This window comes from Corylus avellana, chromosome ca1, assembly GCF_901000735.1.
Source record: "Corylus avellana chromosome ca1, CavTom2PMs-1.0".
In the NCBI taxonomy this organism is placed as follows: Eukaryota; Viridiplantae; Streptophyta; class Magnoliopsida; order Fagales; family Betulaceae; genus Corylus; species Corylus avellana.
The window spans coordinates 14,605,601-14,620,550 of NC_081541.1; the positions used below are offsets into that span (position 1 = coordinate 14,605,601).

A 14,950-nucleotide genomic window follows, 5' to 3' on the forward strand; every position below is an offset into this window, starting at 1 on the left:
CAAGGGCCAAACAAATTTTTTTTTTTTTTTTAGTTTGGCTATAGGGGGCCATGGGGTGGTCCGGGCACCCCTGGCTAGCCATTGGGGGTGGCTTGAGCAATTAAAATAGGGTGGTCTGACCACCTTTTATGCCTAAGATGAGGTGGCCAACCACCCTTTATTTTTTTATTATTTTATTATTTTTAATATGAAATAATATTTTATTATTATTTTTTGCTAGTGGGACATGTATCTCATTTGTGAGAAGAAATTATAACTATGAACTAAATATTTTCCAATCCAAAATGAACTGGAGATGATCCTGTTCTGGAGTTGGTAGCCATGTTTTGAGCATTAAATGAAATGCTGCAACTGCAGCTATGATTATGAAGCTTACCCAACACTATGACCAATCTATCCACACTACACGCAGTCACACTTGCAGCCAGACCATTGGCTATGCATTAAATTTTCATTGCAATGAATGCCTATACGGCTCCATGTAATATGAAAGGATTATTAACTGGACACAAATTTACTTCAAATTGATTTGGATGAAATTTTTTTCAATCTGTTCTAATAAGTGTCAAGTGTAATTTAACAATTATTAATCTATCTATACTACACGCATTCACTCTAGCAGTCAGACCATTGGCTATGCATTAAATTTTCATTGCTATGAAAGCCTACGCGACTCCATATAATATGAAAGGACTATTAACTTGTTAGAAAGAAGAAAAAAAAACTTACAGATGGAGAAGAAGAGAAAGACGAAGAGAAATCGCAAAGTATGGATGCTAGAACCGCTATTTAAAAAAATAAAAATAAAATAAAAATGACGTCGTTTTTACGGTAATACGGTAATATATATATATAGGCGGTCAGCGGACGGTTATAAGACCCTACTACAGAGTAGTCTGAGACTCTAAGCGTAAGAGAGCTTTCACTTTCAGATTCCATTGCTTCAACCTAGTAGCAACGAGGAAGAAGAAGAAAATTTGAAGGGTGAGAGATAAAAAGCGTTATCAAATGTGTCATTTTAAAATTGAATCTTAGTTTTTTGGCTGGGTTGATTTAGTTAGAGAATAGCCCAAATTTGAAGGCATCTCAATTTTTAAGGCAGGGGGAAGATATGGATAGAGGCGGGCAAGGACGTGCCCCTACAACTACTTTTTTTACTTAAAAAACCAAAAACATAAGTTTTTTTAAGCCCAAAACTATTCTTATAGACTATTGCCCCTATATAATTAAACTCATTCGGCCCAAACCTCCTAAAAGTTGTAGGAGCCCCTACAAAACTAAGCTAGTACAACGACCTAATAGTTGCATTTCATTTAATCCTCCAAACTTTTCGGAGGTCTGGGCTGAATGAGTCTAATTATATAAGGGCAAGAGTCTATAAGAATAGCTTCAAGCGCCCCTTCCATCACTACCTATATCCGTCATTGCTTCTTGTTGTATTAGACGAAATGGGAGGGCTCTTATATATATATATATACACATATTGTTCATCTTTCTCTTATCCAACACCATCTCTTACAATAAGATTAGCTAGCTATATTACTTGCAATACCATTAACTAGCCACGTCCCATGGCTTCCACTGATAAGCCTGGCACGGAATACTACAAGGAAGTCCAGCCACCCCCGCCGCCTGCCGAGCAGTATTTTGTTGTGAATGTGGCCCTCAGGGTCTTATTGTTTGCATCGGTGCTGACTGCTGTCCTTGTGGTAGTCACTAGTGACCAAACGAAGCTAATTCCTGGGTTAGGAATAAATCTCAAGGCCAAGTTTAATCAATCCCCAGCTTTCATGTAAGTTGCACTACGCCATGCACTCTTATTAATTAGACAAACTTTTGGGTCTGATTATGTGTATGAAATTGTTACATATCCATGAATGCAAGAAAGACTATAGTATAGGGGCATACATGGACACAGCCAGAAAGTATTATGGGCATGGGCCAAGACATAAGCTATATATATATATATATATATATATATATATATATCATCTAAGATAGTGCTTCAATTGCTCAAGAAAATCTCCAACTGGTTAAGTATACACTAGGGCATAAACTAAAATAAAAATAAAAAAAAAAAAAAAAAAAATTAAAGACCTAGATTGAAAATCACACGGAAAAAAAACAATAACTATGAGACGAGAACTGAGTGAGTTCAAACCACGTTTAAGATAAAAACAAATTACCTTGCACCGCTTCTGTGTTGCAAATTGTATTTTTTTTCATTTGGAAAATTGAATCAGTATAGAAAAGTAAACTTTAAATTTCAAATTTTAAGTTCTTGATTTTGGACTTGTGCTTGTTTAGGGTTAGAAAGGTAATGAGATGTACAACAAAATGCTCGAGAAAGATAAAATTTAGTTGGTAGCTAGGGCCAAATCTCAAATGGGTAATCAGCTTAATGGGTTAGAGCTAAAAGTAGGGTTACTACAGTTTTTAATGGGTAATGACCAAAAGATTTGAGAATGAGTAATCATCTTTTAGGTTTTAATCGGTATGACCCAAAATATTTTTTGAATATTATGAGCAATAGGGCCAAAAATATTTGTGGGTGGGGACAAAATTTTTATAAGGTAAGGCCAAAAAAATTATGGGTAGGGTCAATTTTTATTTTTTTCTAGCTTGGGTAAGGGCCAATTGACTAAAAACTATAATTTTGACCTCAAAATTTTATATATATTTGGGGTTGGTGACCAGACCACCCTTAAGAGTCTAGAAGTAGTCCTGAGAGGTTTTTGGTGGTGACCAATCCACCTCCATTAGAGCATTCTCAGCAGCTTCCTCATCATTTTCCCTACATTTAAGGAACCAAACTACTTCTTGCTTCCCTATGTCAAAATACACCCCAATAGCTTCTCTTAATCATTCCTTATATCATTAAAATATTTATTTTTTTAATTATATTATATGTATGAGAGGAGAGAGGAGAGAGAATCGTAAGAGGAGAGAGGAGAGTGTAGAGAAGAGAGAGAAACGTTTTTTTTTTATTTTAATAATCATAAGGATCGCAATAGTGGAACCCTATACTTTGGGTTCCACTGTAGCGATCCTCATGGTTGAGGCTCATTTAGGGAGTCTGCTGTGGGACGATTTTGTGATTTTTTTGACATATTCCTTACACATAGGGAACAGACTCCCTTATAAGGAGTCTGCCGGGAATGCTCTTAGTTTTGGGGGTGGCCTGGCCACCCCAGACACCTAGGTGTGGCCTGACCATCCCCAGACATTTGGGGTGATTGAAAACCCCCCCAGTTTATTTATTTATTTATTATTATTATTATTATTTTATGTTTTGCTTTTGTTTTTGTAATAATTTTTTTTTAATTATATTTATATTATTTAAACCATTTAAAGATAATATCAATTATTTTTTTCTCTTCAGTATTCACAGTTTTAAAAATAATACAAAAATATCACACATCCAAACAAGCCTAGCATCCGTGTCGTCTATGATCAGTTTTAAAATGTGTGGTATGAAAAAAATAACAATTTTAAAACATAATTAATAAAAATATAATATTTAAAAATACACTTAAGCCTTTAATCGTGGTTCGGCATTTAAAAATCTATACATCACCTTTGTATTACCCCTAAAGCAAGTGTGATGTGGTAATTCGCTAGCATGTGTACCGATGCATGAAAATGGATATTTTTGTTGGAAAACCACACCCTATAAGCTTTGGGATAATATAAGGATGATATTGTGTAGCATTACTCTTAAAATGAGCATTTTTAAAAATACATCTCTTTACCCGCAATTTAAAACTGCGAATTTTTTAAATAATTAAATTTATTATATTTTATCAGCTTAACGTTTTAGGATAAATGATTATTAAACATGGTGTATAGCCAAAAGTCATCAACTCGAACATTAATTCTATCAATTCACTTCACATTCCAATTAAATATTTCATACAGATACTTTGTGGTGGCGCTTTCCGTAACTGGCCTCTATGGTATCATTACAATATTGGCATCAATCTCCGTCCTGTTCAAACCAATCTCCTCAACAAAGTTCATGCTCCATTTTGCAGTTTGGGATGTGGTAATTAAGCTTTCTTTTTCAATATTCTTTGCATATATATATATATATGAGGATTATATATCTAATCCATGTACAATTAATATACATTACTTGTGATGCAGTTGATATTAGGGCTGGTAGCTTCAGCAATGGGCTCTGCAGGTGGTATTGCATATGTGGGGTTAAAAGGCAACGAACACGTGCACTGGGGTAAGGTGTGCAACACCTTCGACAAATTTTGCAGGCATATGGCAGGCTCCCTTGCTGTCTCCTTGTTCGCCTCGTTTGTGCTTGTCCTGCTCATCTGGCTCTCCATTTTCACTCTCCACCGTCGGATCCCCAAGTAGATCGAGCCTCTGAAAGTTCAAAAAGATATCCAATTTTCTGGCCATGCACAACCCTCCAGAAAATTGTGTTGTGCACTTGTGATCTACTGTGCAGATGATCTTGTCTTCGATTTGTCTTTTATGTTGTTTTTAATTCATCGTCTATATGTGACATGTTATTGGATTTGAAACACAACTATATGAATATGATGCATGTTGTATTTGTTTTTGTGTTTTAGGCTAGTTAAATTTTTTTTTATTTTTTCCTCCTTAAAAAGGTTAGGTAATAGATAGAAAAATGTGAATTTAATATTTGAAATGAGAGAAATATTATAAAATTAAGGTTTAAATTGAGATTATATATATATATATATATATATATATATATATATACCACGTGAATCATTTGTTATTCTTAAAATTTAAATTAATTAAAGATAGTAAATTTAATTATTAAATTAATATTTTAATAAGATTGAAACCAATAATTTGTGGTGTTTCGGATTCCAATTCCAAACATAGCCTCCTAAAAACTCTCTTCAAATTCGGATAGTTTCACAAAGAGGGAGGAAGTTGTAAGATCCACTTGTCTAGAATACATGAACGTTGCACCTTAAACCACTCAGAATAAATGAGCTTTAGAACTTGTTTTTTTTTTTAATAAAGCTGTCCAAATTGCATATAATGCCAAAGGAAGCCTCTTATGCTGGATGAGAATCTCCAGCGACTCGAACTGCTCTACAAAGAGATGGATAGTGGGATTTACTTGACTATGATAGATAGATCTTGCATTCCCTCTCTCCCGCTTTGAATAGGAAAAAAATAGAAGAACAGAAAAGACAAATAGATCTTGCACATTATACTGCTTAAATCAGCTGAATTTTATAACCACCTTCCATGAAAAGGTGTCCAAATTATATATAATTCGAACAATTAATTATAAGAGATCTCGATCTGGTTACAAAACAACCTTTTGAGGAGCTAAATGCATCCAGGGTGGGGACAAATGATGATGTGTAGGGATTCAATTAGTCATTGTTTACAAAAATTTTGTTTGGGATTGCATTTGAGAAATAGAACTTTTAGGTTTTGGTTATTTTTAGAGTTAAAAAAAAATTAAAAAGTATTTTTAGAATTTTTTACCAAACATGCCGGTTTTTATTTGGCACGACTTTTTAGATACTAAAAGTATATTTTAAGCTCTCTAATGCAGTTACAAACAGACTCAAAGCCCAACTTACATGGAACGCAGCCATTATTTGATCTCACTGTCTCATCTACTTTCATATTATATATAGGGGAAGATATCATCTGATTGTGCAGAAGATCTACAATTGATCAAGTTGTTGTTGGAAATATTAAAATTGAAAAGCCAAAAAAGAGACAACCGGCAAAGATTTGTCATTCTTTGGGATGAAGTTGTGGAAGTGTATATGAATCAAAATATCAAAGTACCAAATCACATGATATCTTTTCCAAAAAATAAGAAAAGAAAATATAAAAACACTTATGAATTGGAATCTATACAACAATTAGGTGTTCAAATTGGACACATTTTGTGAGAGTGATCCAGATGCTCGAGTAAGTAGTCAGACTGCTCAAAGTTTATTTGGGCATCGGAATTCTACATTATTTGATCTCTCTCACAAAAACTGCCCAGATTGCTAGCTATTGATGCGGATCCTCATCCGACAGTCCTACATAAAACTATGATTCATTCAAAATATGGGTTTAAAAAATAATAATTTTAAAATATAGTTAATAAAAACTCAATTTTTAAACTTCAATAAGCATGTGATAAAATTGCGATTGTACCCTTAAAATCATGTATTTCAAAAAAACAAACATTTTCTTTACCTACTAAAATCGCCAATTTTTTCAAACGCGCTTGCACTTTGGAATTTTGTTTAAAAACGCACCCAAAATCTTAAAAAGCTTGAAATGCTACACTAATTAGCACCCCATTAGGAAGATATTTGTTTCTAAAAATTAAGAGCACCAAAGGTATGATTGTAGTTACAATGGAGTTTGGAGGAGGATGTATTTGTACTTCAATTCTGCATCTGTACGTTTTTAACAGTTGAAGAACCAATTGACATATTTTACGTAAAACCAATTAATTAATTGTGCCAATGTATCAAAATTTATGTCATCATACCACATATTTTCATAATAATAATTATAAATAAACCTAAGCGCTATCCCTGCCGCCTCCACTAATGCGAGTGGCTCACATGGCTACCTGTTGGAAAAACATAAACATAAAATCTTAGGGTTCTATAGTGTGTACATTTTCTTCTAGAACTCACAAACACGAATTTTTTGGTAAATGTTCTACACTGTATAATGATACCTCTTACGTCCAAATTTAAAAGAATTCAATTGTGGTGTTTTATTATAAGAACAAAACACATATGCATATAACCTAAATGCTATTTGAGAGAGAATGGAAGAGAAAATTGAGAGAGATTCAGAATTTTGAATTCTGAAATAATTGAATGAATAATTTGATATTTTAACTTTCATCCCATGGGTAATTTATAACCAACCAAAAGACAACTCTTGGTTATGAAAGTTACAAATTCTAAGAGATACAACTCTTGGTATTATATGGACCAGCTCCACTTTAGGTATTGAGGTACAATTACCAACACTACCCTTCAATTCAATGTTGGCGATGACTTGTGCAACTACCCTACAACGCAACAAAAGCGGTGACTTGCACAACTAACCTCTAGCAGTTTGGAGGTGGCCCTTAACAGAGAACCATTCACCCATTTGTAGGGACTAGGGAGTAAAGTATGACACTCCATGGGGGTGGAGTCACCCCTCCACCACCACTCCTTTTTTTTCAACTTTTTTTATTATTATTATTTACATGTTGGATGGTAAAGTCATCCCTCCACCCCTTTCTTTTTCTTTTTTACATGCCAACGAACAGTCTCATCTATCAAATGGTCAAAGCTCAAAATAATAAGAGAATTTCCCAATTAAAACAAAAAATTGAAACCCTTGTGTAAAAGTACAAGTGTTAGTCTTAACCTAATACCAATACACGTACACAATAATAAAGCTTTTGCCTTTTTTCTTTTTTCTAAAATAACTGACACAAATTACAATCCCATGATTCCATGAACATCCCTGTCCACGATCCTCCTATGAATCAACCAAAAACACTATCTCAGAAATCACAAAACTTCTACACGTAAAGACAGCAACTCCAAAAATAGGCAAAGTGGGTCTTCTTTGTTCTTCCCCGTCCTAAAGATTCATATACATCCAATTTGGATATTGCAGGGAAGCGCTGGGATTCTTAAGGCAAGAGAGAAAAATTGTACCTACATTATCCCATAAAAATTTATTCAATAAAACTTAAGACTTTGTTTGGGAGGGGTGCGCCAGGCCCGTGCTTTAGTGCAACGCATGGGCGACGCCTGAGAGGCCCAGTAGCAAGCTACCGTAATGGACTCTCCCCCTAAAAAAATTAATTTAATATCATGTGGCCCGATGGGCCACGTATCAGATATTAAACTGATAAGAACAGATACTACACTTGATCTTAGCCAAAAGGCCGAGAAAGGTATGATTTGTTTTGTTGCTTGCTTCTCCTTTTATAGCTTGCCTCTGCGTTGCTCTTGTGTTGCCTATCCGGTGTGGGACACGAAAATTAAAGAAACAAACCAAGCTCTATTTGCTCGCAGCTCGCAAGGCTCAACAGTCAACATCCTTATGTCCTATGCGTGGCTGTATAGTGTAGACTTGCTTGAGGCTAATCCAAAATGGGCCACACAATCGGCTTTAGCTTCACTGATTTTTGCTCTACCAAAACTATAACACTCTTATCGTGTGTGTATATATATATATATAAAGATCTTTTGGAAGTCTCCCATTAGGGTGAAAATTCTATGGAGGACTTTTACTCTATTTATAGAGTCTTGATATAACTCTTGGTGAAAAGTTATATTTTATCACTTATCATAACCTCCATGAAAGTTATTTACCTTTCGTGAGAATAATTATATTTGGAGATGACCACACTAATTATAGTGTGATCATCCTTAAATCATCATCTTTCACTTGATCACACTATAACACCTAGTAGGTAACTTAGTTGAACATTATCACTTTAGTACCAATGATTTTTCCATATGTCAAATCTTATATGTAGAGACTATATATCAACGTCAGATTATGACAATTCTTAGTGTGTCTACGATTTTGTCATCTTATCTGACCGCACCTTTTACCGTATACTTTTTTATTGATTGTATATTAGGATGACTTAATTTCGCTATCTACCAAACGAATGACATCAATTCTCTGTGATTGGGAACATTGTTCAAACCCATTCGACAATTGACAATTTCAGCCGTACTCAAAACTATGTGTTGACTTGCACCAATCTTTCAATCAAAGTACAAAAAACAACTATTTATAAGGTTTTCCTTGATACACCTTATCAACGTCTTTTACATTTTTAGAGCATGGATATTACTCATATTTAACATAATGACACTTCATGAACTTTACATTTATGTGAGCTATAATATCCATATCTCGTTAGTGTCTTCTGTCTTTGACTTTGCACAACGATCCTCACAATCCTTAAACGATGTGGACCCCTCAAACACCTGTCACTTGAAATCTCTAATTGTGAAAATTTTGGTACTGTGAACTCCACTTCCTTATGTTGCTTATGTGACAACCAACATGGTCAAATAAACCTCTGATTTGCATTCCTTTGGCCTTGGTTGGAAGATTCTCCTCTTTCCCAATATATACATATATATATATATATATTGAAAATTGTGGCTTGAAAACCATGTAGTACTCTTTCCCTTCAAATTATATTTCCAATTGCTTTGGAATGGACCAAATCAGGGCTGAAAATGAGTGAAAACAGGTTGAAACCCCACTTTGGGGCTAAATCAACCGATTCAAGCAGTTCAGATGGACTGGACTAATTCAAACCGGGCCCACTAGAGGAGGCGACTCCGGCAGATGGGAGCTCCACACGCAGCTCGGCTGGTGCGGGTTGGCTGTGACATGCAATTTGGGTCTCGAGTCCAGGCTTGGTCTCAAGCTGGGTAGCGGGTCAAGCCTTGGCCCGTTAACCGTTGACTGGACTTGGGATTGGGCTTGGCCATTGACCGTTGACTAAACTTGGGCTTGGGTCCTTGCTTTTTTGGCTTGGGCTCTCAAAACAAATTTGTGGACCATATGTTTCCATTTTGGCCCGGTTCGGTTTGGAGATTGGGTTGGGTATTAGTTTGCCGAAACAACATCAACTTGTTTCTTTCTTGCTTGCTCAAGAGTCCGCAGAGCGGCATCATTTCATATCTTGGGTCACAGGCGAAACGGCGTCATCTCTGGGGCCTTCAAGGGCACGATATTATTATTCCCATAGAAGGTAAATAACTTCTATTGAGATATGATAAGTGATAAGATATTAACTCTTCACCAAGAGTTATATTAAGACTCTATAAACAGAGTACGTTACATTCTACAATTTTCTCTGACTTTTGTCACTTTGTCCTCCATAGGATTTCCACCCTAATGGGAGACTTCCAAAAGATCCTTAATTACGTATATAGATTTCTACATTGGTATCAGAGTCAGGTTATGGATCAAGACAAAAACAAAAAATTCAAAGCAATCTAGGAATGATATGCAGAGAATTTTGCATACCATCAACATACAAGTTTTAGGTTTGGCTTCTTCTATAGCTTTTTACAATTTGCATCAATTGGTTTCTAATCCTGAAGAAAAACTTATTAAAATTACTGTGGGTGGATTGCAATACACTGGAAACATTGAAACATTGAAGAGATGTTACATGTTGGAAGAGAAATATTGGAAAATTTTCTTTTCTTCTCCATCAGAGGCATCTTCTTCAATCCATTTTCTCCCAAATCAAAGGAAAACTACTCTTCCTTCGAGTTTTCAAGTTGTTGGTGAATCATCCCCAACCAAAGATACGATTTTTGGATCATTAGAGGAAGGGGATAATTCTAGGGCTAGAGAATCTAAGTTTTGGGTGAAAAAACTGCAATTTTTCATTGTTTTGAGAGTCCAAACGGAGAAGATAACCCCATTGGTCAAAACTGCGTCGTTTTGACCAGCAAGGGGGCTAAAATCGTGCCCCTGAAGCCCCCATAAACTGCGTTGTTTTGCCTGTGACCCGGGATACGGAACGATGCCATATCGACGTCGCTCTGCAGACTCTTGAGCAAGCAAGAAAGAAACGATACGACATCATTTTGGACCAACCCAAATACAACATGGTTTCAGCAAACTAATATCTGGCCCAATCTCCAACCCGAACTGGCCCAAAGTGGAAACATACGGCCCACAAATCTGTTATGAGAGTCCAAACCCAAAAGGCAAGGGATCAAGCACAAGTTCAGTCAACGGTCAATGGCCAAGCCCAGTCCCAAGTCCAATCAACGGTCAATGGCTTCCTCCTCCTAATCAAACTCCTAAGAGCATCTCCGCCAAATTAGCAAAAAGACTAATAATAGCTAAAAGTAGCTATTTTGAACACTTTTTGGCCTTTCAGCAATTTATTGATATTCATTATAGCACAGTGTTCAATTTTTTTCACTCTCTCTCTCTCCCTCTTCCTCAATGCTTAGCGAGTAAGCATGCATCTTTCTCTAATTCTCTTCATCATCCTCGGCATCAAAGAGAAGGTAGGACTGTATTTGTGAACCAGCTCGTGAAAGAGAACAACCATCTTTATATTCATATCATGATTTACAGTGCTGGCATTGTTTTGGTGGAGAAATTTGGTTGAAAACTCCCATCTCTCTTCCCTGAGAAATTTTGTCTTCTCTGTTTTGCTAAAAACCCCCTCTCTTCCCTAATAATCGTGGTGGAGAATAGTGAGAGAGGAGGAGAGAGGCAAGAGAGAGAGAGAGAAGAAGAAGAAGAAGAAGAGTGTTTAAGAGAAGATTTTTATTTTTTGTTTTTAAACTTTGAATCCTTTCGGCTGAAACCCACATCTCTCTTCCATGAGAATTGTGGTGGAGAATCATGAGAGATGAGGAGACATACGAGAGAGAGGAAAAGTGTTTAAGAAAAGAATAAAAAAATAATATTTTAATAAAATAGATAAAATAATAGAGAATCTGGTGCAATGTGTATACAAAAATCAGTAGTTAAAGTAGAGAATTATTCTCTACTTTTTCACTAGCTACTTTACCTAATATTGCTGAAGAGGCTCACAACCCCATGAACCTCCCTTTCCACAACCCTCTTGTGAATCAACAAAAAACCCCATCTCATAAATCACAAAACTTTTCCAAGTAAAGACAGCAACAAAACTCCCTCCAAACATGGGTAAAGTGAGACTTTTTTATTCTTCCGGATCTTAAAGATTTAGGAGAAAGTCTACATACTCCCCTCAAACTACTACTTAATTGACAACGCCTCCCTCCCACACACACCAAAACTTCACTAAACTCCCGAACTACCAAAATCGTCCATATTCTCCTTAACGACCTAAATTACCCTTAAAATAAAAACAAAATACTAAACTTAGAAAAAAAACCTAAAAAAATAACAACAACAAAATCTAAGTAGTGGCCAAATATATAAAAAAAACAAAATAAAAATAAAATTTATAAGAACAAATTAAAAAAATTCCCTTGATTTTATAAAATTGAAATTTTCGCTCTTTAATTTTTGTTTTATAATTTTTTTAATAAAAAAATTTTGTAAAAATCATTTTTTTTAAATGTAACTTCTGTTTAAAAAAATTCGTTTTTAGAAAAAATTAAAAAAATATATATTATTTTAAATTAAAATTTTTACATTTTTAAAAAATTAATTAATCTTTTTTAATTTATAGGGGTATTTTTGTCTCATTGAAAAATCTATAAGGGCATTTTTATCTTTTTGTTAGTTTTGGAGGTACATTGATAATGTTTTGGTAATTTGAGAGAGACATTGTTTTGGGGAGAACATTGGGTGGAAGGGTATGACATTGTCAATTGGATAGTAGTTTGAAAAAGGTATGACATTATCAATTAAGTGGTGATTTAAGGGAGTATTAGTTTGAAAGAGTATGTAAACTTTACTCAAAATTTAATATTCTAGCAAAGAAAATCCAAGACAACAGCAAAATATTGTAATCACGTGCCTTGATACATCAAACAAGTTACAAGCCCAATAAATGTTCAAGCAAATAATATATTTGAGCCCATTAGGTAATCCAATAAAACTTAAAGACTTGGTTTGGGAGGGGTGCGCCAGGCCCGTGCTTTAGTGCAACGCATGGGCGACGCCTGAGAGGCCCAGTAGCAAGCTACTGTGATGGACTCTCCCCCTACAAAGATTAATTTAATATCATGTGGCCCATTGGGCCACGTATCAGATATTAAACTGATAAGAACAGATACTACACTTGATCTTAGCCAAAAGGCCGAGAAAGGTATGATTTGCTTTGTGGCTTGCTTCTCCTTTTATGGCTTGCCTCTGCATCGCGCTTGTGTTGCCTATCCGGTGTGGGGCACGAAAACTAAAGAAACAAACCAAGCAATTTGTGCGCAACTTGCAAGGCTCATTGGCTTTGTGTAGCCCTCATTGGCTTGCTGCCTTTCATAGCCTAAGAACTGGGAATGATGCTTTTACCATTTAAGTTATGATTTGCAGGCACAAAGAAATAAACTCAAGTTTCCAGAACACACAGAAATAAACTCAGTTTCCAGACAAGAAAACATAGTACAGTGATTACAATACAGGCATGTATCAAGATGAACAATAATAATATATGAAGTATAGCATTTCACAGCAGATAATATAACAGTTGTGAAAGCACTTGCCAGAAACTCATAAAATCCAGTCAGTGTCTCCCAATAATCTTGAGTTTTACAAAACTGGTTGATCCAATATAATTGAGCTTTTGAATTTACAAACTCTAAAAATGATTTTCACCAACTTCACAAAATGGTTTGCTCGCCTAATTCCTGACCTGCCATCCCCTCCCTCAATACCCTCTCAAAGAATTCCTCCAATGTGTCCTTCCCATAGCTAGGCGTTTTCTCAGCACTGTATTCTCCTGTTTCAGGATCCAAAGCCAGCATGCTCTCAGCTGCATAATACCTTCCGATTTTCCCAAACTCAGCAGCATCTTCCATGGAAGGAAAAATTTTAACCAGGAAATCAAGAACCCCAATAGCAAAATCCATTATCCCAATTGGGACTTTCAAGAAATTGGGTTCCCTCCCCAAGAGTCTAAACAAAATCTCCCCTTGTTCCAAAGGTGTCAACGCCTTCCCCGGTCCGCCAATCGGCAAAACCTGGTTAATCTTATCCTCACTCAACACACAATCTGCAATAAAGGATGCCAAATCTGGCTCGCTAATCGGCTTACAAGCACACAATTTCCCATCACCAAACATTACATAAGGCTTCCCATCTTTCACCAACTCAACCTGACCCCCCAAGCTTTTGAAGAATGCAGTTGGCCTCACAATACTGTAAGTGAACAGATTATCCTCTTCAGCTTCTTTCATCAATTCAGCCTCGAGTTTAAGCTTGGCGCGCTGAAATTCAAGAAGGGGCTTCTGCACACATATTGCAGAAAGCAACACAAAATGAGAAGCCCCACGATTCCTGCCGGCAACAAGACTATTCCTTGTTGCCTCATAATCAATCTTCCATGAATCCTTTACACCACCAGAGCGGCTAGCAAGGCATGAGACTACAACATCAACAGAAACCCCTAAACTTTCCAGGGATTTCTCCAAAGAATCCAAATGGGTCACGTCTGAAAAGCACACACTGGCTCCCTTCAACTGATTCGAACTCTCTTCCTTGCTATTTCTACCTCTAATCCCACTCTTTTCTCTAGCAATGGCTATAACATTGAACCCTCTACTAACCAACTCTTTAACCACAAATTTTCCAATATACCCAGTTGACCCCACTACCAGGACGTTGATATCTTTTGGGTTTTTGTTTCTGAAGGAAGATGGGGCGGCTTCAACAGCAGGGGCTGCTGAACATGTAATGGGTTTGAGTCTTTGAATGCTATATTTAAAGGGTTGGGATAATTTCAGAGATGAAGATGTTAGAGCATTAGGGATAGAGCTTACCTGAATCTGATTGATGAATTGAGAAGATAAACAACGTGTTGAGAAGCTTTGATTGTTTGGGAGAGAATGAAGAGTGACTAATGAATTGGAAGAGAAACAAAGGGACATTTTTCGAGTTCAGGGATGCAGAGGAGAGAGCCAGATGCCTGTATTTTTTGCGGGGTGTGTTACAGGAAGAGAAAACCAGGTTGTGAGGTAGAAATTGTGGGAGAGTGGTCGTCCATGGTTGTTTGTGTGCTTTTCTATCAGAGTAAAATCCAAATGATAGGTGGATATGAGAGTTCGAGAGTGATGAGATGACGTGTAACTGCTGAGAATTGGAATATATCAGTTTACTCCCTAAGGTATCTACTATTTTCACTGACCACCCCTTTCATTTCTTTAATTTGTGGGGACAGGGCTGAATGTATTGAAATGTAATGAAAAATAGATTGCTATAACCCATTAGAATCATATCATTCATTTTTTTCTTACCAAATATTAGAGAAAGTCCAAACCCC

The 14,950-nt window shown here is 36.1% G+C and overlaps 2 protein-coding genes and 2 non-coding genes across 4 annotated transcripts; 1 reads left to right on the forward strand and 3 right to left on the reverse strand.

Annotated features, from left to right (window-relative positions):
- The first annotated feature begins 1,571 nt into the window (after positions 1-1,571).
- Positions 1,572-4,525, forward strand: LOC132168029 (CASP-like protein 1D1). Its single transcript, XM_059579096.1, has 3 exons — positions 1,572-1,792; positions 3,919-4,045; positions 4,147-4,525. Exons 1-3 carry the CDS (start codon positions 1,572-1,574, stop codon positions 4,369-4,371), a joined length of 573 nt encoding a protein of 190 aa, XP_059435079.1. The 3' UTR covers positions 4,372-4,525.
- Positions 4,526-7,738: 3,213 nt separating this feature from the next.
- Positions 7,739-7,934, reverse strand: LOC132168253 (U2 spliceosomal RNA). Its single transcript, XR_009438777.1, has one exon. It is a non-coding gene; the product is annotated as a U2 spliceosomal RNA (small nuclear RNA).
- Positions 7,935-12,587: 4,653 nt separating this feature from the next.
- Positions 12,588-14,704, reverse strand: LOC132185719 (divinyl chlorophyllide a 8-vinyl-reductase, chloroplastic). The gene has a single exon (XM_059599491.1). The coding sequence runs from the start codon at positions 14,556-14,558 to the stop codon at positions 13,293-13,295; it is 1,266 nt and encodes a 421-aa protein (XP_059455474.1). The 5' UTR covers positions 14,559-14,704; the 3' UTR covers positions 12,588-13,292.
- LOC132168255 (U2 spliceosomal RNA) lies at positions 12,593-12,788 on the reverse strand. The gene has a single exon (XR_009438779.1). It is a non-coding gene; the product is annotated as a U2 spliceosomal RNA (small nuclear RNA).
- Positions 14,705-14,950: the final 246 nt, after the last annotated feature.

Coding starts and splice junctions, on each gene's coding strand:
- LOC132168029 (XM_059579096.1), top strand. CDS start 1,572: ATGGCTTCCACTGATAAGCCTGGCACGGAATACTACAAGGAAGTCCAG. Junction 1,793..3,918: donor AATCAATCCCCAGCTTTCAT/GTAAGTTGCACT, acceptor TATTTCATACAG/ATACTTTGTGGTGGCGCTTT. Junction 4,046..4,146: donor ATTTTGCAGTTTGGGATGTG/GTAATTAAGCTT, acceptor CTTGTGATGCAG/TTGATATTAGGGCTGGTAGC.
- LOC132185719 (XM_059599491.1), bottom strand. CDS start 14,558: ATGTCCCTTTGTTTCTCTTCCAATTCATTAGTCACTCTTCATTCTCTC.